Source organism: Carassius carassius, chromosome 39, assembly GCF_963082965.1.
Source record: "Carassius carassius chromosome 39, fCarCar2.1, whole genome shotgun sequence".
Lineage (NCBI taxonomy): Eukaryota > Metazoa > Chordata > Actinopteri > Cypriniformes > Cyprinidae > Carassius > Carassius carassius.
In genome coordinates this window covers 13,392,905-13,418,137 of record NC_081793.1, presented here as the reverse complement: position 1 = coordinate 13,418,137, position 25,233 = coordinate 13,392,905, and the positions used below count along the sequence as shown (strand labels likewise).

Sequence of the window (25,233 nt, the reverse complement as noted above, 5' to 3'; positions counted from 1 at the left end):
GTCTCCAAACTTCTCCTGATCAATCATCCTACTACTTGTCCACTTGATCCGATCCCCACTCACCTCCTTCAAGCGATCTCTTCTTCAGTCATACCTTCGCTTACTCACGTTATCAACTCCTCTCTTCAATCTGGAACATTTCCCTCAGCATTCAAGCAGGCTCAGGTAAGCCCACTGCTCAAGAAACCATCTCTAAATCCAGCGCTTCTTGAAAACTACAGACCGGTACCCCTTCTTCCATTCATTGCAAAGACACTTGAGCGAGCTGTGTTCAACCAGCTTTCTATGTTCCTTGTACAGAACAACCTCCTGGACAGCAACCAGTCTGGCTTCAAAAGTGGCCACTCAACTGAGACTGCTCTGCTCTCGGTTACTGAAGCCCTGCGACTAGCAAGACCAGCTTCAAAATCCTCGGTACTCATCTTACTGGACCTTTCTGCTGCTTTTGACGCTGTTAATCACCAGATTCTCCTGTCCACCCTCAGAAAGATGGGCATCTCTGGAACAGCACTCCTGTGGGTTAAGTCCTACCTCTCTGACAGATCCTTCAGTGTGTCTTGGAGGGGTAATGTTTCAAAGTCACACCACCTTGCTACTGGGGTTCCTCAAGGCTCAGTACTTGGACCACTTCTCTTCTACATCTACATGACATCATTAGGATCTGTCATTCAGAAGCATGGCTTTTCTTATCACTGCTACGCTGATGACACCCAACTCTACCTCTCATTCCAACCAGATGACCCGACGGTAGCTGCTCGCATTTCAGCCTATCTGAGTGACATCTCTAGCTGGATGAATGACCATCACCTTCAGCTTAACGTTACAAAGACAGAACTCCTGGTGATTCCAGCTAACCCATTGCTTCATCACAACTTCTCTATACAGCTGGGCTCATCAACCATTACTCCTTCGAGGACAGCCAGAAACCTAGAACTACCCTACAACTACCCGGTCCTGCAAGTTTGCCTTATACAACATTAGGAAGATTAGACCCTTCCTGTCAGAGCAAGCAACCCAACTTCTTGTCCAAGCTCTTGTTTTCTCCAGACTGGACTATTGTAATGCTCTCCTGGTGGGCCTTCCTGCATGTACTGTCAAGCCTCTGCAATTGATCCAGAATGCAGCAGCGAGGGTTGTCTTCAATGAGCCAAAAAAAGCTCACGTTACTCCTCTCCTCATCAGGTTACACTGGCCACCAGTAGCTGCTCGCATCAAATTCAAGGTACTGATGCTAGCCTACAAGACTACCACTGGCACGGCACCAACTTACCTAAACTCATTGGTTAAATCTTATGTGCCCTCCAGACGTTTGCGCTCTGCAAGTGAACGACGCCTTGTGGTACCATCCCAAAGAAGTTCAAAATCACTCTCACGGACCTTTTCCTGGACTGTGCCCAGCTGGTGGAATGACCTCCCAATCTCAATTCGTACAGCTGAGTCTTTACTCATTTTCAAGAAACATCTAAAGACTCATCTTTTTCGCCTGCACTTAACCAACTAACACTAGCACTTTTCCTTTTCTTGTCTTTTAATTTTATAAATATTAAAAAAAAAAAACCTACCTATGCGTGCTATACTAGACTAACTGAGACTTGTCATGGCACTTGTATACTGTTGTTGTTCTCTTGTTGACCTGACTGCTTCTATTGTTCTCATTTGTAAGTCGCTTTGGATAAAAGCGTCTGCTAAATGATTAAATGTAAAATGTAAATGTAATCAAGAGATTGATTCAGACACATTGTCAAGATGTCTGGAGCTCAATCTGGATTGGTTACAGTGTTGTAGGCTCTTTTTCTTGTCCTATTGTGTTAATTGAAAGCAGCTGTCCTCCACTGTCACGAGGCAACTGCCGTCCAGTTTTGCCAGAAGGAGGAACTGGGGCTGAGATGAGATGTGTGGGTAACTTGGCAGGATAAAGGAAGACATGAAACGGTAAAGAATCAGAGTCTTGAGTTTTGACAGATCATTTTTCAGTTATTCAGACCCTGTATTCTGCTTTAACCACATTAGTCAATCTTCATTAGAAGCTTATGGCAATCATCTCTGCTTGATTGTTCCTCATTAATTACATCGGCAATAAATGTTTTATTACTTTCTTGATAATTAAAAGAAAACATAAGGTCTTAAAAGCACCATAATTAATGGTCAAGCCAGCATTGGTGATAGTCTTGCCAGTACATGTATACATGACAAAGGCATGCTTTTACATCTGGAGTTTTTATAATGGTTGAAACACATAAAATGAAATGAATAATTGTAAAAAGAGACCGCTCATTAGTTTTGGACACGAGCATTGAATATTACAAATGATTTCTATTTGAAAAATATGCTGTCATTTTGAACTTTGTTTGTTAAAGAATCTTAAAAAAATGAATGATGGTTTCCAAAACATATTTGCAGCATGACTGTTTTCAACATTGAAAATAATATGAAATGTTTTCTGAAGGATCTTTTGACAATGAAGACTAAAGTAATTGCTGCTGAAATTTCACCTTTTTCACCACAGGAATAAATTACAATATATTAAAAATAAGTTTTCATTTTAAATTGTAATAATATTTCACAATATTACATTTGACTGTATTTTTGAGTTAATAAATGCAGCTTTAATGAGCATAAGAGACTTCTTTTAAAAACATTTTAAAAAAAATCACCAAAATGGTAGTGTATGGTACAATGTGGTAACTTAGTTAACCAATTAAAAAGTTTTACTGCAGCATTTTTTTATTAAATTTTAATGTAAGTTACTGAATCCAAGACACTGGCAAAAAAAAAGTATGTAAAACAATACCTTTTAACTGCTGTCATCCTCTTGGAGAACAAATAAGATGTTGTGAGAGTACAGTGAAACTAATACTCCAGGTTATGATGGGCAAGCTTACACTATTGCATAACTTATGACATCCTCCATGCTTTTGAATGTTACAGTAGCCACAACAAAAAGTGCAGACAGAGACAGGCCCAACTGAAACATTTCTGCTACGTTTTATTGCCACAGACCGTTGTATGATTTTTATGTTAATGGGAACTCATAAATCGATTCTGTTCTCACGGTTTTCCCTGCACAATCCTTTCTGATATTTACAGTAGTGCAAACACACAGTTTTTAGGTGAGGTCACACAACCTGTCTCTGAGTCATTGTTCTGAAACAGTAGTGTGATAGATGTTTGTGTGTGTTTGTGAACTGAGCCGTTGTTGTCCTCTCACATTCTCTGTCTCTGATAGACAGGACATAATCTGTGCCATGGTCAAAGCCCTCTATTAGTTTACTATTAATAGGGCCTTAACTATTTGTTCACAAGGCTGACAGTGGAAGGCTAAAAATCCCTGGGAAAGTAAATGCCTGTCACTCCCATTTCAGACAGCTGCTTTCATTAGACAGACTGTCAGCTGTTGGCTACTCCTAGGCTTGACCATTGCAAGAATCTACAGTTTAATTTACAGTTTCAATTATTTCCATACTTTGAAGGGCTGCAAGATTAATATTAATAAAACAGAAAGCGCTGTGTGTTTCCAAAAGGAGTGGGGCTCATTGTGTTTTTGCACACAAGCAGCTCCTGATCCAGTGCTTTCAGTGTCTTTGTGCGGTCTGATTCATGTGAATGTAGATCCAGAATCACTTTTTTTTAATTAGAAAAATATCAATAGGGTATTTCCCCCTTAATTGTACAGTCCTACTACTTTACATTTGTTGTTTTGTGCAGTTTAAATAGATATGGGTTTCGTTTCTAATGATCTATTGTCTTCTTTTACAGAGCGGAGAAAACAGAGGTCCTCAGTGATGACTTGTTACAGGTGACTGCTTTTTATTTCCATCTCTGTCTGCAGTGAAGCCATTCTGTTCTTTGGCTGTGATCCATTTACATTAAATGAAATGGTGGGAAACTAGTGAGTCATCGGGTAGAGAAAGGTGAAGTCACTGATGTCAAACAAATACATTCCATTTAGTTTATTTTTGTCACATTTGAAGGAATGTTCTCTTCTGACTGAAACGACCCAATTCCGATTTTTTTGCCCCTATGCGACCTGTATCTGATCTTTTCATGACAGTCTGAACGACACAGATCCGATCTTTTCATATGTGACCCAGGCCACTTGGGTATGTGGTCCTTAATCCGATACGTATCCGATCTTTTGAAATGCGACCTCCGTCTGATCGGCCAGGTCACATGTATCCGACCCGTACGTCATTGATACGCTACAAACGTCATAATTCTGCATTGAAGTAGGCGGGAATGAGAAGATAAACAACAACCATGGCGGACGATGCTGCTTAAATAACTTTAATATTGCTAAATGAGCTCCGCTGTTGACTACACTGTTGTTGACATCCATGTTTAGCTACTTCCGCAAACAACGAGTGACGTCGTTGGCCGTTGAGTACTCTTCTGCGCATGCGGGTCACTTCTGGGTCATTTCACGTTCACACAGGAGATCACAAAAGGTCGCATTTAATTGGAAATGTGAACCGCCTTGCAAAAAAATCTAATTTTTTCAAAAAAATTGGAATTGAGCATTAAGCCCTGCAGTGTGAACGTAGCCATAGAGACTCATTATCTGAACTTCAGCTAATATTGTGTCTGTGAGCGTTATTTGACAGCTTGTTTATTGCACGTGAAGGGAGAATTATGCTGACAACCCCCCCTCCCCCCCACCCCTCCGGCACTCAGAGGGGCTTGGTTTTTATTCTGGGTTCTGGATGGTGCTCAGGGAGGATCACAGCGGTATCCCATCACCCCATTCTCTCTGGACACCCGTGACACTCACAGATGCATTCAGGGGACACTTTTGACAATCTTGAGCGTCTGGATAATGGCATCCTCCCAATTTGAAATGCATCCAGTTTTCCCTAATCGCATGTCCGGACAGTACGTTCCTGCGGCTTTCATTTTGCCAATGACTATTCAGTATTATAGTGGTGTTTCCACATTTTCTGAACATAGTATAATATGTTCCGTTACATAATTACCATAGTTCATTGTTTCTGCATGTTTAGTCTGTAATTGGCTCAGCGGTTTTTAGTCTGTGACGGCAACAGGCAAACACTTCAAACAATCCAAACAACTCCCCTCGAACAGGATCCCCCTCAGCAGAAAAAGCACCGACAATAAGAGTTAGTGCTTCCCCTTGTTCCCATGCCAGATAGTAAGCCCCTGTGCATTCTCATGCCGGAGACACCTGAGCGGAATGTATGCTTGACCCAGCTGCACTGGGACGGCTGTGAGAGAATGTTATGATGTAAAAATGTGAGGAGGTGGAATTCCTGATTTGGGCTGTTTTTGAAACACGAGTCAGTTTTCGCTCTTTTTCTCTCTCTCTCTCTCTCTCTCTCTCTCTCTCTCTCTCTCTCTCTCGCTCTCTCGCTCTCTCTTTCTCTCTCTCATTTGGATCTCTTTTCTCCTCCTCTCACAGTTCTGAAGTGTCATTCTTTACATGGTTGTTTTTAGGGCTGACATGTGTTCAAGCAGGCCTGCCCTGCTCACATCAAAAAGCTGACGTGTCTGTCATGACACCAGTCTTAGACAGTGGCCTTCTGTTCTGACAAAACATACATGGTGACACCCTCAATTTTTTCTAAGCACATTGCTGGTCAAATAAGAGGCCTATATAATAAATGAGAAACTAAATCTCAGTCAAATCAAATATTAATACAACAGAACATTACACGTATAATTTCACATTTGCCAGTTCCTATGGAGTTATATACTGTATTATTAATACGATTTATCAGATTATAAATGTTGAAACCTGAAAGACACATTGTTTATTTTATTGTACCTTATAATATAATATATAATCAATGTTTTAAAATGTCATTTTCATTCTTAAGAAATTATAAATACTTGTGTTTGTCAAGTACAAATTCCAGATAAAGAACTACATTACCAATGGATCCAGAAAAAAAATCCATCAATCAGAACATTATAAGCAAATTAGAACAAAATAACTTTTCAGTAACACCTCATCTCACTCCCATGAAGCATTGTAAATGTCATAGTTGAGTCGTATGTATATGTTTGTGTGAATGATTTTTTTTCCAATATATTTGGATTATTTATTGTTTATGTTATTGCTTTCTATTGGTTTTTCTATTTATAACCAATGTATATATCCCAGTTGTTCTATATTGTTTTTTTGTTGTTGTTTTTTTTACATCATTAGCAGTGCCTATATATATATATATCTATATATATATACACTCACCTAAAGGATTATTAGGAACACCTGTTCAGTTTCTCATTAATGCAATTATCTAATCAACCAATCACATGGCAGTTACTTCAATGCATTTAGGGGTGTGGTCCTGGTCAAGACAATCTCCTGAACTCCAAACTGAATGTCAGAATGGGAAAGAAAGGTGATTTAAGCAATTTTGAGCGTGGCATGGTTGTTGGTGCCAGACGGGTCGGTCTGATTTCACAATCTGCTCAGTTATTGGGATTTTTACGCACAACCATTTCTAGGGTTTACAAAGAATGGTGTGAAAAGGGAAAAACATCCAGTATGTGGCAGTCCTGTGGGCGAAAATGCCTTGTTGATGCTAGAGGTCAGAGGAGAATGGGCCGACTGATTCAAGCTGATACAAGAGCAAATTTGACTGAAATAACCACTAGTTACAACCGAGGTAGGCAGCAAAGCATTTGTGAAGCCACAACACGCACAACCTTGAGGCGGATGGGCTACAACAGCAGAAGACCCCACCGGGTACCACTCATCTCTACTACAAATAGGAAAAAGAGGCTACAGTTTGCACGAGCTCACCAAAATTGGACAGTTGAAGACAGGAAAAATGTTGCCTGGTCTGATGAGTCTCGATTTCTGTTGAGACATTCAGATGGTAGAGTCAGAATTTGGCGTAAACAGAATGAGAACATGGATCCATCATGCCTTGTTACCACTGTGCAGGCTTGTGGTGGTGGTGTAATGGTGTGGGGGATGTTTTCTTGGCACACTTTAGGCCCCTTAGTGCCAATTGGGTATCGTTTAAATCGTGTAAATATCCTACCTGAGCATTGTTTCTGACTATGTCCATCCCTTTATGACTACAGTGTACCCATCCTCTGATGGCTACTTCCAGCAGGATAATGCACCATGTCACAAAGCTCGAATCATTTCAAATTGGTTTTTTGAACATGTCAATGAGTTCACTGTACTAAAATGCCCCCCACAGTCACCAGATCTCAACCAAATAGAGCATCTTTGGGATATGGTGGAACGGGAGCTTCGTGCCCTGGATGTGCATCCCACAAATCTCCATCAACTACAAGATGCTATCCTATCAATATGGGCCAACATTTCTAAAGAATGCTTTCAGCACCTTATTGAATCAATGCCACGTAGAATTAAGGCAGTTCTGAAGGCGAAAGGGGGTCAAACACAGTATTAGTATGGTTTTCCTAATAATCCTTTAGGTGAGTGTATATATATATATATAGTCGGCTGCCTCCCCACTAATTATTTTCATCACCACCCCATCCCTTAATCACTGCCCTTCACCAGGCTCCCGACAGGAGTGGGTGCATGAGAGAGGAGGGGCGCTGGAAGAGCCAAGGCTGACGGCATGTGATGGGGCACACCTGACGCAAATGGAGTCCCATCATCACCGCTGTTAAAATGCTGAGTGACCCTCTCCTCAAGAGACCAGTCTCTTCCCCCGTGCATACACGCTGGTGTCCTCGTGGGTCGTACAGGGACTCCTGCACCGCCAGAGACGTGAGCTGCCGGACCCGCAATCCGGACGAGAGCCGCACACGTTAGACGGCCGTCGGGCCAGGATGCCGGGCCGTTTATTCCCTTCAAGCGCTGCGGCCAGCGAGAAAGATGCGTGCGGCTGCCAGACTCCACCCCTATCCTGGACCCTTCCTTCCTGAACACTGCCCCACCTACACGAACCCCACAGCACGACGAGGACACCAGATTCCCTGTTCATTTTGGACACTCTTCCCCTTTGGACAATTTCCCTGTTTTGGTTAATTTTCTGTTAATAAAAACCTCTCCAAGGCCTGACGCCACCCCCACTGTGTCTGTCGTTTGCTCCTCCCGCCACAATATACAGTGTGTGTATATATATATATATATATATATATATATATATATATATTTATATATACACACACACACACACACACACACTCACCGGACACTTTATTAGGTACACTTGTTCAATTGCTTGGTAACACAAATTGCTAATCAGCCAATCACATGGCAGCAACTCAATGCATTTAGGCATCTAGATGTGGTGAAGACGATTTGCTGAAGTTCAAATCGAGCATCAGAATGGGGAAGAAAGGGGATTTAAGTGATTTTCAACGTGGAATGGTTGTTGGTGCCAGACGGGATGTTTGAGTGTTTCAAAAACTGCTGATCTACTGGGATTTTCACACACCCATCTCTAGGGGTTTACAGAGAATAGCCCCAAAAAAAGAAAATATCCAGTAAGCGACAGTTGTGTGGACAAAAATGCCCAAACTGGTTAGAGATCATAGAAAGACAACAGTAACTCAAATAACCACTCGTTACAACCAAGGTATGCAGAATACCATCTTGTTGTTACATACCATTACATACCATGTTGTTACAATCAACACATTTATTTCATATTTATTTAATTTCATTTTCCCCATAGAAATAAATTGGTAACTATTGTGAACAAAACTGTGCAAAACAGAATGAAGTATAAAAAGAGCGTCTGATCTGCATCTGTATTTTCTATTTATGACATCCCAGTGCTGAGCTCATGCATCTAAATCTTAGGCATCCTAACAGGGCAGACGAGTCATACTTGACTTCTTTATGTAAAGTAACATCTCTTTTTCATGCCTCCACTGGGAGTGGTGTGATAAATCATGTTTGACCTTACCCCACCCTCCCCTCAAGACTGTGGAAAGTGTCCAGCAACACCTGTTAATTGACACAAACCCTCAGGCTGTGATGACCTATGTCTAGTCTAAGGCTATCTGAAGGCTAAGACGTCATGCTGAATTTATGAAATCTGTTTCATGTCACAGAAGCTTCCCATGCATTATTGCATAACATGCCTTAGGCACTCTTTTACAGGCTGTTTTCTTTCAACACAATGCATACGGGCTTTGCATTGAGTGGTAGCCATAGCTCAATAAGGATTGTCGGTTGTTATTGACATTTTGTTTTATTCTGAACAGATTGAGCGCCGTATGGAGTTGGTGCGTGTCGTTTCGCATAACACGCACAAAAAAATGGTTGCGTGTTTGCAGGGGCAGATAGGCACTGATGCTGAGAAGAGACATGTAAGGGCATAACAGTGCTTATGACTGCACAAAATGTCAGTCATCATCACATACTTTATCTGCTTGAATTTGCGTTTAATATTTCCCCCTGGTTTTGCGTCACAGAAAAAGCTTCCACTAACAGCGTTGTCACAGGCCATGCAGGATGGCGGAAACCAGTTGGGGGAGGAGTCTCTGATTGGGTAATTGAATGACATCAACATTTAAATAGATTTTATTCTATTTCCACCTATGTTGTTTAGATTATTAATGGATTAGTTCATTGTATCATTTAAATGAGATGAATGCTCTATGTATAAAAGTGCTTCATATTTAGGTTTTTGTTGGTATGTTATTGTGTCAGTGCATTTCTCAAATTTATTTAAATGTTTGGGATCAGGTGAGATTTTTTTTTTTTTAAAGAAATTAATACTTTATTCATTAAATTGATCAAAAATGACAATAAAATGTTAAATGACATAATGTTAAATAAAAATAAATGCTGTTCTTTTGAACTTTTTAATCAGTTAATTATGAAAAAAATATTGTATGACAGTTTCTACATACAAATAGTAAGTAGCACAACTGTTTGCAACATTACTAATATTAAGAAATGTTTCTTGAGCACCAAATCAGCATATTAGAAAGGTGACATTATTGACTGTAACACTGATGACTGCTAGAAATTCAGCTTTGTCATTACATAAATATTTCAAAATGTATTAAAATAGAAAAGTTATTTTCAGCTGTAATAATATTTCACAGTATTACTGTATAATTAATCAAATAAATGCAGCCTTGGTGAACATGAGTGACTACTTTCAAAAACATAAAAAAAAAACGTACCTACCTCAAACTTTTAAACGGTAGTTTGTATTTAATTTCGTATATGCAGGAAAATGATGGAGATGTGTGGAGATGCCGGGAACAGACTGGCCTCTGAACTAATGCAGCATGAGATGAACATTGAAAAGGAGATCTTAGACCCCCTCAATCAGCTAGCTGAGGTACAAACAAAACTCGCCTTCAGAGACTATGCATGCTCATTTCACCAATTTAACATTTAGAGCACCTTTGCTGGATTTTGATGTCAGACACTTATTGGTTATCTGACAGTAATATGGCAAATTATTGGCATCGGCCAGAGTTTTAATAGTGACACATACCTAATCTTATTCTTTTGTCAGGTGGACATTCCTAACGTCCTGAAACAGAGACGGCAGTTAGCCAAATTGGTGCTAGACTATGACTCTGCCCGAGCGAGGTGAGGTTTCTGTCAAACATCTTGGCTTCTTTATATCATAACTCTAGTTTAACCTAGTTTATAACTGAAACGGTCTCTTCACAGGTGGTTGCAGGCGACCAAGTCCATAATCTCAGGAACAAACACACAAGCACTGACAGCCAAAGCAGACTCACTTAAAGAAGAAGTCGACGAAGCTATGAACAAAATGGAGCTGTGTAAGGTACTGATGTGCAACATGCCTAAACATGTTTTACCCTTGTGAATTGCTTAGTTATGGATTTTACACCAATGTATGGTCACAGGGGCATAAGAACAATCACATCATACAGCTCATTGTCTTGGTTGATGAATAACAATTAGATGACATAACATTTGCTTAGTTTGATTTGCTGATAGAAAGGTAGGTTTTTGCTAGTCATAGGAGGATTACCATTTAGCCAAGCATATTGAAACTCTCAACATATATTGTTTATGAAGGGTGTGCAGATTTTGAGATTTCTAAAAAAAAATAATATATAGTAATGTAAGTATGGAGGCAGTAAGATCTTTTGTTTTTTATTTTTCTTAAGAAATTACTTTTCAGCAGGGCTGTGCTAAATTGATCATCTTCATTTAATTTTATTTTTATTCATCAAAGTATCTTAAAGTTTCCAGAAAAAGTCAAGTCACCTTTATTTGTATAGAGCTTCATACAATACTGGTGGTGTCAAAGCAGCATTACAGTGTTAAACAGGAAAACAGTGTGTCAATAATGCAAGAAGATAATAACAGGGTCATTTTTGAAGCTCAAGTCAGTTCATTGATGATTCAGTGATGTCACTATCCAGCTCTCTTCCAGTAGTATCTGTGCAATCAGCCAAGAGTCCCCAACTAAGCAAGCCAAAGGTGACAGTGGCAAGGAACCAAAACTCCATCAATGACAGAAATGGAGAAAAAACCTTGGGAGAAACCAGGCTCAGTAGGGGAGCAGTTCTATCATGTGTTAGACAGTGTTTTATGTTATTATATACAGAGGTTTTTGGTCCAATAATTAAAACAAATAATAAACAATTTAGCAGTAGAAAATTACTAGACATCCAGTTTTTACATCAATTATGCATTCAGTTAGTTTTGTAAATTTGTAGGTTTCATTGGGCCACAAAGAAATATAGAGCTGAGTATCATCAGCATAACAGTGAAAGCTGACACCAATGGTCCTAGTACTGAGCCTTGTGGCACTCCATACTGTATTTGTGAACAACATGATACCTTATCATTTACTGCTATGAATTGATGACGGTCAATTATGTAAGATATAAACCATGACAATGCCATTCCACTAATGTCAGCATAACTTTGTAGTCTACTCAAAAGAATGTTGTGGTTGATTGTGCCAAACGCAGAACTAAGATCCAGTAGCATTGATAGAGAAATACAACCACGATCGAATGAGAACAGCAGGTCATTTGTTTCCTCTGATGAGAGCAGTCTCGGTACTATAATACGGTTGAAATCCTGACTGGAAATCCTCATAGATACCGTCTCTCTAAAAAGGAACAAAGGTGAGAGGAATACTGCCTTTTCTAGTATTTTTGACAGAAAAAGGAGATTTGAGATCGGTCTGTAATTAACTTATTCTCTAGGATCAAGCTGTTTTTTTTAATGAGGGGCTTAACAACAGCCAATTTGGAAGTATTAGGGACATATCTTGAAGACAATGATGAATTGATGAATTAATTAATTAATAATATTCAGAAGAGGATCTATGACTTCTGGAAGGACCTCTTTTATTAACTTCGATGGAATAGGGTCTAATATACAGTACATGTTGTAGGTTTTGATGATTTGAAAAGTTTATACAATTCTTCCTGTCCCATAGCAGAGAATGAGTGAAATTGTTCCTCAGAGGATCTATAGTGCGATACTGTGGCTGACGGCTGCATGATTATAATTTTATCTCTAGTAGTATCGATCTTGAAAGTAAAGACGTTCAAAAAGTCATTACTGCTGTGCTTTTTGGAAAGATTTATGTCTGTTGATGCTTTATTTTTCATTAATTTAATCACTGTATTGAATAAATGTCTGGGTTTGTGTTTGTTTTCTTCTAAGGAAAATGAAAAGTAAGCAGATCTAGTTTTTAGAGCTTTTCTATAAGTAGAAGTACTTTCCCGCCATGTAATTCAAAATACTTCTAGTTTTGTTTTCTTCCAACTGCGTTACATTTTCCATGCTGCTCTCTTTAAGATGTGAGTGTGCTCATTATACAATGGTGTCGGACTGTTTTCCTTAATCTTCTTCAAGCATAAGGGAGCAACCGTATCTAAAGTGCTAGAAAAGAGAGAGTCAATAGTTTCTGTTACCCCATCAAGTTTTGTTGAGCTATTGGATATTCTGAGAAATTGAGACAAATCGGGAAGATTATTTACAAAGGGAATAAACCATATTATAAAATATTTAAAAAAGAAAATAATTATTTTGAAGTTATTTAATCTCAAAAAGATATGTTTTTTTCTCAAATAAGACTAGACATCAGTCTGCTTAATTGTTGTTGCTTGTTGCTTCAATGTGGCAGAACCATTGATCTGTTGTTATAACTGCAAAAATCTGATGTGTAAACATTGTTGTAATTCTAGATATTTTTTTCTTTCTGACTGAAAAGTCGTTTTTGCTAAATGGAGACATGAAATTAAGTTTCAAACCTGCGTCACCCGCATGAGCAATTAAGGCTCAGTTTGTGTGTCCCTGTTTGGCATGGGTCTAATTGTCTGGGGAACACATTATTGATAAAATGTATAGCATTGAGTATAAGTGAATTTGGATAAAAGCATCTGGCAGATGCATAATTTAATGTGTCAAGAGCATGTGGCTAATTGCTGTGCTTGTTTCCTGTAATATCCAATTTCTCTATCTGAAACATTTCTACACATTCAGAGTCAAACCATTAGTTTCAGTCGTGTTTTTTTTGTTCAGGATCAACTTTCGGCAGACATGTACAATTTCTTCTCAAAGGAGGCAGACTATGCCCGCTACTACGTAATGGTAAGAATTTTTTTGTTTGTCATCCATTTGTTCAATAACTCAGTTGCTATGTTTATTCCTGTTCAGTTCCATGTTTGTTCTGCCCATTGTTCATTCTGCTGTGAGTCCCTCCTTCCTCAATGTCTGCTCTGTTCTCAGTTATTAGAGGCACAAGCAGATTATCACCGAAAATCGCTCACCTTGCTTGAGAGCGTCCTGCCAACCATTCAAGCTCAACAAGGTAATGGCACAAGTTTTTATTGCTGTGTATCTGAAATAACTAAAAGTGAAACCTAATTTGCCTCTAGGGACTAATAGACATCTTTAAAATGACATAGTTTCATATATGACTAGTTGACTAATTGGTCTTAAAGGGATAGTTCACAAGTTGTATCATCAGGTATTCACAATCATGTTGCTCCTGACCTGTATAAATGTATTTCTTCTGTGGAACATAAAACAAATTATTCTGAAGAATGTTTCATCTGTGTTTGTCCATACAATGAAAGTCAGTGGGGTCCAACATTGACTACAAATAAATTTATCCTGATGGTGTTTTCCAGTGATTTTTCTGCGCAGTCCTCAGAGGCTCTTAATTGTTTTCATTCTCATTTGTGCCAGGAAATCTGGCGCTTGAGTGCTATAAATTGTTGTTGTGATGTTTTCATGTGAGACAGACTTGGTGTTTCAGCATGTGGCCCATGACTAATCTTTCTCACATCTCACCCACCTGGTTCTTCTGCCTTTTTAAGAAACAGTAAGAAAGAAAAAATATGGGGACTTGACAGCAGGATGTAGTGTTTAGGAGTTTGTCTTGATGAATCACAGATGGATGTTCCTTTTGAGAGTGCGATGCTTTCAATTAATGCTGCTAGTGAACACTTTAAGACAAAGATATTTATACTTTCCCGATAGATTCGTGGACTGAGAAGCCAGCGTTTGGAACGGCTCTGGACGAGCATCTGAAGCGCAGTGGCAGAGAGATCGCGCTGCCCATAGAGGCCTGTGTTATGATGCTGCTGGAGACTGGAATGAAAGAAGAGGTACGGCAGGACCACTTACATGTTTAAACAATACATCAATCATACACGTCAAAAATTATATTGTTGATCTGCCACAGTAATTTTTCCAATCCGTTCAAGGCAGTTTGCAAATGTTTTCAGTTATTGAACCAGAATACAAGTATTGTTCAACCTTTAATACTGTTCACATTGTACCGTCACGTCTCTAAAAATGCTACTGCAGCGATCCAACAAAACAAAACCTTTAGAGGATGAATTTGGGTTTTGGCTTTTAACCTAAATTTGATTGTATACGTCTTAACATTTATCGTTCTCCAGGGTCTTTTCAGAATAGCTGCAGGAGCCTCTAAACTGAAGAAGCTGAAGGCAGCTCTGGATTGCTCCACCTCACAGCTGGAGGAGTTTTACTCCGACCCACATGCCGTTGCTGGTATGTTCTGTTTTGTTGTGTGTATCAGTAATATGTCATTCACACCTAATGAATGTTAATTTAAAACCGCACTCTTCGGATTTAAGGGGCATTAAAGTCGTATCTCAGAGAGCTGCCTGAACCTTTGATGACTTACCAGTTGTATGACGGGTGGATCCAGGCATCCAAGTAAGCCATCTTGCAGGACTTTACATGAAGTTTTAAATGAATCTTATATTGTTTGTGTTGTTAATTACTGGGGTTTTACTTTGTCAAGTGTCCCTGACCCAGACAAACGGTTACAAGCTTTGTGGGTTACCTGCAATCAGTTACCAAAAAACAACAAGGCAAACTTCAGGTAGGTTTATAACTACATCTTAATGTGATGTGCAATCAGCTTGTGCAAAGTTCTGGGGCTCCATGTATGAAATGGCACAAACTGTATCCTTAAATGTTTCAGACTTATTGAAGTTTTATTGTAAATCATCTGCAGAAATGAACATTAACTAAGATCAATAAATGCTGTAGAAGTATTGTTCATGCTTGGTTCATGTTAACTAATACAGGTAACTACTCTTAACTAATGAACCTTATTGTAAAGTGTTACCATTTATTTTAAGGATGTTCAGAAAAAATAGAAATTAATTTATTTCTGCAGTATAAAAAATATTTTCTGACATCAGTAGATCACTGAAGAACTTGTTTGTACATCATGACTAGGACTACAGTAAAAAGCAGTTTCAGATGGTGATTAAAAAGATTTTTCTTAATTGCTGTCTTCTGATTTAGACTTTTTTTTTTCTCTGTTTTACAGGTATCTTATTAAGTTCCTTGCTAAGCTTGCACAGGAAAGTGACATTAACAAGATGACCCCCAGCAACATTGCCATTGTCCTTGGACCCAATCTGCTCTGGGCCAAAACCGAGGGGTCAGAATATTTTGCAGTATCCAGCAAACAAGTTAATATATGTATTTGTGCCTTGTTTAAACTCTTCTCTCTTTACTTACAGGAGCCTAGCAGAAATGGCTGCTGCAACCTCTGTGCATGTAGTTACTATAATTGAACCCATAATTCAGCATGCAGATTGGTTTTTCCCTGAGGGTATTGGCCATAAAGCTTTAAATAGATAGTATTTACCAATGAAAAAAGTATTGCTGTCAGTTTTAAGATTAACCTGTTTCTCATTATTCCTTCAGATGTGGATTTTAATGTATCCGGCATGTTTTCTATGCCTGCACCCCTGCCAAACAACGTCAACCACCTGACCCCACCAGATTATGACTCGGGCACCATAGAAAGGAAGAGACCTGGCAGCATGGTGGGCCCAGATGGTGAATTGCCCCGGAGAGACAGGTAAAACTTTACACAAAGTCTTAGTTAACAGTTTGATTTCATAAATCATTTTTCATCTTCCTTCACAAAGATCTGCAATAAAGTTGATTTAGAATGCCGTTAAACTGATCAATTCACTTTAATTAAGCAATTAAAATAGCGGATCATATTACACTCAGCATTAACCTCTCCTGTGCTGTCCGTTCTACTGATAAATCTCCTGCTTTTTCCTTTTGACCCTGCTATGTGTGTGGTCTAAATGGGATTTCTACCGATGCAGATTACCCTCTTGGTTTCTGTGGTGTCGCTTTCTTGGGAACTTATTAGCATTAGTGGTATCTCTGCTGTCTCTTCTTTCTGTAGCTCTGCTAATAAATTAATGGACCACAATCCTCGTAGAGGCAATACTGTACCTAGAAAGCAGCACGCTTCGCCTGCCTTCCAGCCCCCGCTGCCCCCTGTGGAGGCTGCAGGTAGTGCAGGGGGTCAGCCCATGGCTGAACTCCTGCTCCAGCAGCCTGCGCAGGTGGGCCTGGGCTTAGAGAGCTGTCAGCCCGGGCTGGCGCTGGGGATGGCTGCCCTGGCAGCAGCACAGCAGCTTCTAGCTCAGCATACTGAGGAGATCAGGTAAGACTCCTGCAACGTTCCGGGCCATGCTGGACCAGTGTAGTGCATGAGTGTATCAGCCCTGCATGCAAATGTGGATGGACAAAACGGATCTTTCATCTCTGTTTTTTCCAGTGGTTTAGATTGTTGTGATCTATAACAACCCAGAATTAAATTAGTTAGCTACACATGGCAAATAGCTATGATTGATGAATTTATTTTGTGATTGAAGAGGAGTTTAACAATATAAAGAGAGTAGTATTTGATTGGTCATGCTCCTGGTCCTGCTCCGTCTCAACAAAGGTGCAAAATCAGCTTGTCACTGGGATAGTACCTTCAAAGGTGGACCTTTGAATCTTATCTTTTTTTTTAGATATTAGAACCTTAATATTCAAGCAATCAAGTAGCTGAGATATAGTATAAATTGCCCTATGCAAGTATACAGTGTGTATGCGGATATACTTATTTATTCAAATTTATATGAAGAGATGGTCGATAATAGTTACATTTCGCAGCAAAAAAATCAGGTAGTAGAGATTTGTTATATAGTACATATTGCGTTTTATGTGGGTGTACTACATGTATGCAGATAAAATTGGATGTTTTATATATATATATATATATGGGGGGAGGGGGCTTTGAATATCGAAAAAAACAATTATATCCTTGTTTGGATATTGGAGATATTTGAAGTCAAAAAGGTTGAGAACCACTGTTTTAGGTGTAGATATGGTAAACATATCTACCTACTGCCCTGTTGAAAAGCTTAAGCTTAATTTTTTTCTGAAACCATTTCAAACTTAATATTACAATTTTCCATCACAAAAAGGCTTACCTTTGTATTTGTGGAATTTGCATGTTGCAGAATGTCAAATAAATATTATTTAATAAATATCCTCCATTTGCTTATCAGTTCAAAGACCCGAGATCCAGCGTCCACTCCTCCAGCTCAGAGAAATGGCACTGGAGGATCAGGACAGATGAATTTGGGGACCCCTGTGGCTGGATCTACTGGACCCAGTCCTCACATGGCACACAGAGGTCAGTAGACTTACACCACGGATGCCCAGTCCTGTTCTTGGAGGTCCTGCAAAGTTCAGCGCCAAACCTAATCAAACACAACTGAACCAGCTAGTTAAGATCTTCAGGAGCACTTGATAATTAAAGACAGGTGTTGTGGATCAAGGTTGGACCTGAACTCGGCACCCATCTTACTCCGACGCAAGATGACCTGTTCTGTTTCTGATGTATTCCATGCGCTCGTGGTACTTCTGACACAAAGGACAAATGGATTTTCAGCATCCAATGTAAATGGCCTGAAGCCTTAGCACGATAACAGTCACGTCTGGTGTAGACAGGATGTTATATGATGAGAACTGCTAAGGAACACCAGAAAGAGCTCGTTTTAAATTCTCTTTTAATTTATAGGTTCAAAGAAGCCGGCCCCAGCTCCTCCTAAACCAGCCAACCCTCCACCAGGCCAACCAGCCAATCAGTCAGTACAGCAAGCTTCTTCAGGCACCCCCCAATCCCTCAGCCCCTCCCCTAGACCGCTTTCTAGTTACTCTCCGACCAATCTGAGCCCCACACAACCACTGGGTCAAACCAGCACGACGCCTCGTCGCCACCCGGGCAACCAGCCCCCTATTCAGGCACCCAACCATCCGCCCCCCCAGCCTCCCACACAGACAACACCCCCTCCCCAACCCAGTGCTCCAGCTGACCCTGGAGAAGACCCCTCCCCTCCCAGCACTCCCACTCCACCGAGCACCCCTCCGCCCATGGTAGTGTTCCACGACAGTCCCAGTCCCACCGCTCCCCCAGTGTTCCAGTCAGGGTCGCTTCCTCGCCCGAGGCCTGTGCCTAAACCACGTAACAGACCTACTGTCCCCCCTCCGCCCCAGCCTCCAGCCACAGGAAGCGACAGCAATGGAATTTGCAGTGCTGCCTTCAAAACAATGGGTGAAGCTCTTTTATTTCCGTCACTCTAAGCATCTGTTTTTTTTCTGTGAGTTGCATAAGGTTTCAGAGCACATAAATACTATGTCTGAAAGCTGAATAGAATATCTATTTAGGAAGGCAACAAGCTACATATGAAATGTAGTTATTAAAAAAAAATTAAAAAAAGGGATTCAATTGTAATACCGATATTTTTTTCAATAGTTTAATACATGGCTTTAGTTTATAAAGACATGATTTTGCTACTATTTACTACACCGAGATGAACTGTCATTGAGAGAAGGACACATTTATAAAAAGTTTATAAATAAACCTTTTTTACTTAATTTTACAATGTCAACCAATTTTACGATGTCAACCAATAAGTGCTACATGATATAATACACTGCTATAACTTAACATCGGTTATGTTAATAATATTACATAATTCCTCCATTTATGTTTGAGTGAGATATGTTTCAGATGTCCTTGATGTGCAGCATTGTAGTGGAAGTAGGGATGCAAAATTGTCACTGTTTGTCAAAAAAAAAGCCTCTATGAATGAAAGACCGTATGAATATTAGTATTGTAATTTTATCGTTGTTCTGTAAAATAAAATTTGCATTGTTTTTATTATTAAATACAATTTTATTTTACAGCACAGTAGTATTATTACTATAGTAATAGTTCTTTATTGGTTCAATATTGATTATTAATTATTGTATAGTCATTGAAAAGATTCTATTTTTTTTTTTAAATCTGTTAAAAGAATCCTCATTTTAAAGCTAATCCATGATTTTTCAAATTTACTGTTTTACAAGAAAGGCAGAAACAATTGTAAAGCACTTTTTTTTTATATACAGATGCCCAGTTACAGTCAATAAATACAGTCTAATAAATGTAAGCACTGTATGTGCATAACAAATTTATTAGACCACCTGTCATAATAAAGACAAGCATTTTAGGAATCTTAGAATCATGGTCCGACTTATCTTATCTTGTGTCTTACAGATTCGGGAATGACATTTAAACCACTGGGTCGAGCTCTTGTTCCTGATATCAGCGTTGAGAAGCCTGTTACCCAACTCAAGGACATAGACCTTGACACAGAGAGCACCGTCCTGTAAAAATGGCCTTGACCCCAAACTCACTTTCCCTTAACCAAAAGTTTGCTAAAGGGCTGCTCTTCTCACCTTTACCAAAGTGTTTATCATCTTTGCTGTACTTCCCGAATACACTATGCTTAAGATGATCAACAATCCCAGTGTGCACCAGGGAAATGTTGTTGGACATTTATTTTAACATGCCTTTTTGTGATGGCAGCAAAAAAAAAAAAAAAAAGATGAATTTGTTTGTTACAAAGTACATGGAGGTGAGTCTTAAGTGGCCTTAGCTAAACAAAGCAATTACTCGATTTAAAAAGTGGAAGATGCTTAAAAAAGAAAAGAAAGAAAACTGTGGCTTTATGTAAAGCTTGTGACTGCAGGTCTCCTTACGTTTCCAGTTTGGAAACTAGTTTCATTCAAATCATTGGTCAGATGATTAGTTTTCTGTCTTTCACAGCTAATGATTTCAGAATTTTGGGGCATTAATATGACTGGACCTCAGCTATGTGTCAAAGTAATCCTGATTGGTTCATATGTGAGAAAGGTCATTTGTTATTGGACATTTGATTGTGAAAATTAGAAGTGTTCAGCTGTCAGTTTATGTTATGTAAAAGGTCAAAATATGTGCTTTAGTGATATTCTGGTATAGAAACTTTGTTATGGCTTTGTTTGTATGTTTACCAGGCCTTGACAGTGATAGCTTTGTATTTCCCTCCTTTTACCTCTGATATGGTACCAAAGTGGGGAAATATGTGCCACTTGGATGTTAGACTTACTGTATAATAGCTAAGAGGAGGCATAATTGCTTACATTTTCCACTACTTGTCTCGTATTATATAAACTCTTGATCATAATTATTGAATTAAGTTGTTTTGTTGATATTTCTACCAAAACAAAAGAATGAACCCCAGTAGTGATAATTATCAGCCTGTCGGCCTTCATGTCGTTCCACACCCGTAAGGCATCGTTCATCTTCGGAACACAAATGAAGATATTTTTGATGAAATCGGAGAGCTATCTGACCTTCCATAGACAGCAACGCAACTGAAATATTCCCAGGTACAGAAACGTAGTAAATACATCGGTAAAACAGTCCATTTTGTGATGCTTCAAGAATATTTTTTTTGTGCAAAGAAAACAACAACATAATTTACTCAATCATTCTTCTCCCCCGAGTTACTTCTTCCACTATTTTGGAGAGAACCCAAAGAACTCATTGGACGTAATCAGCATTGTTTACGCTCTGGGGGACAGCGTGAGTATGCATTGTAATACTTTCTAAAATGGTGGAAGTAGTAGCTTGTACATTTTTATTTTTGTTTTCTTTGCACAAAAAAAGTATTCTTGTAGCATTGCAAAACTGAAGTCGAGCCACTGATGTCACGTTTCTGGACCTGGGAACATTTCAGTTGCATTGCTCTCTGGAGGGTCAGATAGCTCTACAATTTCTTCAAAAATCTTCATTCGTGTTCTGAAGATGAATTAAGGTTTTAGGGGTTTGGAACGACGTGAGGGTAATTAAATCATTTTCATTTTGGGGTGAACTAACCCTTTAATGAACAACACGATCAGACATTATCTAGTGTGAACCGCTTGCTGAACAGATACATGGTGACACTGCTTCATGCTCTTTCTCAAAAACATTTGGAACCTGATTCTGATTGATGTGGGAGAGAAAACTGTAAGTGATCATGCTCACTGTTAGCTCTTCTTTATACGTTTTCCTTGCCTTTACCATGCTGCCTTACCCAAGTACACTTACAGGAGCTATTTTACCAAGGTTTGTAGAGTACACTGACTTCACGCTTATGAAACGAAAAGTTGATGGTGCATTTGAAGTTTAGAGCACTCACTTCAGAAGACAACATCTTTATTGAATTTGGAACAAGACAAAAGTGCTTTGTATTACTGCTTCAAAGTGAAATAAAAAAGTGAATCCAGAACAGTTTCAACAGTTCATTGTGTAGTTGTTGACTTCTCAAATGTAGTTTAGATATGTCTGTTAATTTATTCATTAATTTATTTATAAATGTATAAATATAAATGTATTTTCTTCACCAGTAGTTTTGAATTCATAGGGAGCACAAAAAAGTATTACACCTGTTTAACTGACCACCCACACTATAAATGAACACCACCGATGACTCTAATTAGAGTCCATTAAAGGTTTTATACAGACTTGAATGGATATGTGGAGAGAATATCACAATGAGCTGAGAATGACTGTATTTCTCCAGCTGAACTCACACCTCGCTCTTGCTTTGTTTGCCATCATTCAGTTGACTAAACTGTTGTATGCTCAATATTTTAACAAATTATTCCAGTCTCGATGCACACTGTGTGAGAAAAATTACGTTTGGCAAAATATTGTTTTCTCTACACCTATACAGCCTAAAGGAGACCAACTGACTCTTCATTATTTAGCTTCTTATATGCATACTTAGAAAAAAAAGTATGTAAAGAAAGAAACCATGGGATAAACAAGTGGCACAGCTTTGGGGAATCAATTGGGACACTAGTCAATTATTATTAGCTTTAAAAACATTTGACTACAGAATAATCACAATCAACCAACCAGAATCAAGTTTTACAGATATGTAATACTAATAATACAGTATTTATTCATGCATTAATTTTGGTCAGTCGTGTTTGGATTTTCTCCTCATTCTGTTCTTTCAGCACCTTGGTATATAGGAACGATATAAACCAGATCTCATTCTGAAATGTCATTTATTTATGATTTAGCCTTTTTATATTAGTGGAGAGTGCGTAAAAAAAAAAGATTTTTGTATAATTGTGCAAAAATAAATGCAAAAAAAAAAATCACTTTACAATCTGACATGATTATACACAGTTGAAGATACCCCTTTAAATCAGATTTAAAACTTGTTGAACGTGACAATAAAGCAACAATAAAAAAAATAGCCTACAACTTTTTAGCCTATTGCCATTTTTGCCATTTCAATTATGTAAAAAGTAGACGAATTTAGTAGAATTTGGAACCCCATTGGCAAGAAGGGGTTTAGGTGGCCTACAACCGGCTTTAGGTATTTAGTACATGTCAAAGTATCCAAATATCCACATGAAGGCCAGAACACAAATTTTCCTGGCAGGGCGTCGTCCAGAGCATAACACTGACTCGATCCGCCTTCTTACACAAGTACATCCTGCTGCCATCTAATGTCCAGGCTACGCTACACAGCAAACTGTGATGCACTGTGTGTTTTGACACCTTTCTCTCATGGCCAACATTAAGTTTTTTAGCAATCTGTGCTACAATACCTCTTCTGTGTGATCGGACCAGAAAGACTCATCTTCACTTCAAGACTTGCTTCACGTGCTTCAATCAGCCCTGGGACCCATGACCCTGATGTCAGCTGTTAACAATATAATCCATGTTATTTACTTCACCTGTCAGTTCTTCTAATTTTGTGGCTGAGCAGTGAAAAAATCCATAAGTGGATACAGTTTCAGTATAAAATAATTCCACAGAGTTGAATTCCACAGAAGTGTATTTATTCAGGCAAAACAATTTAGACATCTGATTAAAACGCAGCAAAATGTGGCCTGTCGATATTGCAGCCGATATAGAACTGCTCAGGAAAACACTAGGCTAGTCACGCCAACAGTTTGAACACAAATTAATTTACAACTCATTTGGTAAATCAAATTCAATATAACAAATCGATACAGAAACAATCAAAACAGGAATACATTACGTAAAAAGAAAAACTCTGCTACATGCAAATGCAAATTGTAGGTTTTTTCCTCCGAACAATTTAGAGAAAGAATGGAGGTTCTGACAAGGAACTAAGAAAAATACACATACATAACAAGAACAGGCAATAAGGAAGATCATGCATTTGTTCAAGAACAGAAGACGTCAAGAAGAAATGCATTATTGTTATCTTTAACAATAGTAACTAGTCAGACGAGCTACATACTCATTTTAAAAGAACACGGATGATATGTGCACCCTTCTGCCGTTGAATAATGTGAAGCTTTTGCGTTTTCTTTTCATAGTTGAAAACCAATTTCATGATGTAAAACCTACCACAGATTCTCATGCGGGGTGAAACCACCGATCAGTTATACGACTAATATTGCAATAAAATACAAATGATCATTAATTTGGAAAATAGTTTTGTCCTCACTTATGAAGGGTGCACTCTTGTTCTGCTATAGTATCGGCGTATCACAACGGAGTACAACAATAAAACACTAATACTGTGAAGGATTGAAAACTCATTTGAAACCTTTTTTTGTGTGGTGTTAAAACACATTTGGCATGAGGATGAGTAAGTTCATCATGAAAACATTCATTCACCTCGGTTTCCAAACTATACCATCAAAAATACCATCAGTCCTCTCCACCTGAAGTGTTCATGTTCCTGTTACATTCTCTAGCAGCTGGAAATCTCAAAACAAAATGATTAATTAGGCTATATTAATATAATTTCTCGATAAACACGCCGAAGTTCAGTATAAAATATATATCTTTTTTTATTCTAAAGATATTTTGAATTCATCTAAGACATTTAAAGTAAGGTTGTTTCCTCTCACGCTATCAAGTTCCCTGTTTTTATTGCCACATGGGCGTTCTGGGTAAGAAACAGCAGATGCTGTTGGTTTCACCAAGCCAGCGGCGAGGCTATCCGGGGGCTTCTGGGGTTTTCTGTTCCTTGTGTCTCACTCAGTGCTCTCTGTCGAATAGAAACCCAGCAAACTCTTACTTCATGACATAGTGTCATTTCATCTGTTAAAAAACGGCAGCATTTAAGAAACTCACCTCAAATTTGGAGATAAATTCCGCAAAGATGCCAAAAAAGGTTTCTGTGGTCGTGGCTTTACTGTCTTCTCCGAAATAGGAGGCCACTTTATGAAACTCATCCATTGCTCTTTGCTGCAAGGAGTCTAGGGACTGCACCGCTGGATGACAGTTTTCCAGAAAGCTCTAACATCAGAGTCAAGGGCTGATACACTGCAACAGAAGCTCAATATACATATATTCTCACAGGATATGGGTTTTTATTCTTTTCACTAACAAACTCATTCATAAAATGCTGTTGGTTGGTGGATACACTCATAACCGATGCGAAGCGATCCTCTGTAGTAGCTGGGATTTTCTCACAGGCGCTTCTTATATCCTGGATGGTGGAGTGAAGGTCACTGAGCTCAGCAGTGATTGTCCTTTGATTGACTGCATTTACAGTTAAAGTATGTGAATACATTTTATTGACATTTTTGTATATATAATGCCTGATTTTCCTCAACAGCAGAAAATAGTGTTGTTGAGGTCAGTACAATTTCTTTTAAAGAAATGGAAACTT

At 38.8% G+C, this 25,233-nt stretch overlaps 2 protein-coding genes across 6 annotated transcripts in view; one reads left to right on the top strand and one right to left on the bottom strand.

Annotated features, from left to right (window-relative positions):
- The window catches only part of arhgap17a (Rho GTPase activating protein 17a), a 31,312-nt gene extending 11,028 nt beyond the window's left edge, over positions 1-20,284 (top strand). The window contains exons 2-20 of one of the 2 annotated variants that reach the window (XM_059530765.1): positions 3,757-3,796; positions 9,163-9,267; positions 9,373-9,449; positions 10,142-10,253; positions 10,434-10,510; positions 10,595-10,712; positions 13,442-13,510; positions 13,649-13,730; positions 14,405-14,532; positions 14,830-14,941; positions 15,028-15,109; positions 15,198-15,278; positions 15,735-15,848; positions 15,931-16,022; positions 16,118-16,274; positions 16,617-16,880; positions 17,773-17,900; positions 18,288-18,821; positions 19,809-20,284. In XM_059530765.1, coding sequence (XP_059386748.1) covers positions 3,757-3,796; positions 9,163-9,267; positions 9,373-9,449; positions 10,142-10,253; positions 10,434-10,510; positions 10,595-10,712; positions 13,442-13,510; positions 13,649-13,730; positions 14,405-14,532; positions 14,830-14,941; positions 15,028-15,109; positions 15,198-15,278; positions 15,735-15,848; positions 15,931-16,022; positions 16,118-16,274; positions 16,617-16,880; positions 17,773-17,900; positions 18,288-18,821; positions 19,809-19,924 — 2,488 coding nt within the window. In that variant the 3' untranslated portion in view covers positions 19,925-20,284. The remainder of the gene's footprint in view (positions 1-3,756; positions 3,797-9,162; positions 9,268-9,372; positions 9,450-10,141; positions 10,254-10,433; positions 10,511-10,594; positions 10,713-13,441; positions 13,511-13,648; positions 13,731-14,404; positions 14,533-14,829; positions 14,942-15,027; positions 15,110-15,197; positions 15,279-15,734; positions 15,849-15,930; positions 16,023-16,117; positions 16,275-16,616; positions 16,881-17,772; positions 17,901-18,287; positions 18,822-19,808) is intronic. The other variant, XM_059530767.1, reaches the window with a different exon arrangement.
- Positions 20,285-23,395: 3,111 nt separating this feature from the next.
- The window catches only part of LOC132121410 (delphilin-like), a 28,737-nt gene continuing 26,899 nt past the window's right edge, over positions 23,396-25,233 (bottom strand). For all 4 annotated transcript variants that reach the window (XM_059530763.1, XM_059530762.1, XM_059530761.1 and 1 more), the window contains exons 21-23: positions 24,985-25,103; positions 24,693-24,857; positions 23,396-24,606 (exon numbers count right to left, since the gene is read on the bottom strand). In XM_059530763.1, the coding sequence (XP_059386746.1) occupies positions 24,535-24,606; positions 24,693-24,857; positions 24,985-25,103 (356 nt within the window). In that variant the 3' untranslated portion in view covers positions 23,396-24,534. The remainder of the gene's footprint in view (positions 24,607-24,692; positions 24,858-24,984; positions 25,104-25,233) is intronic.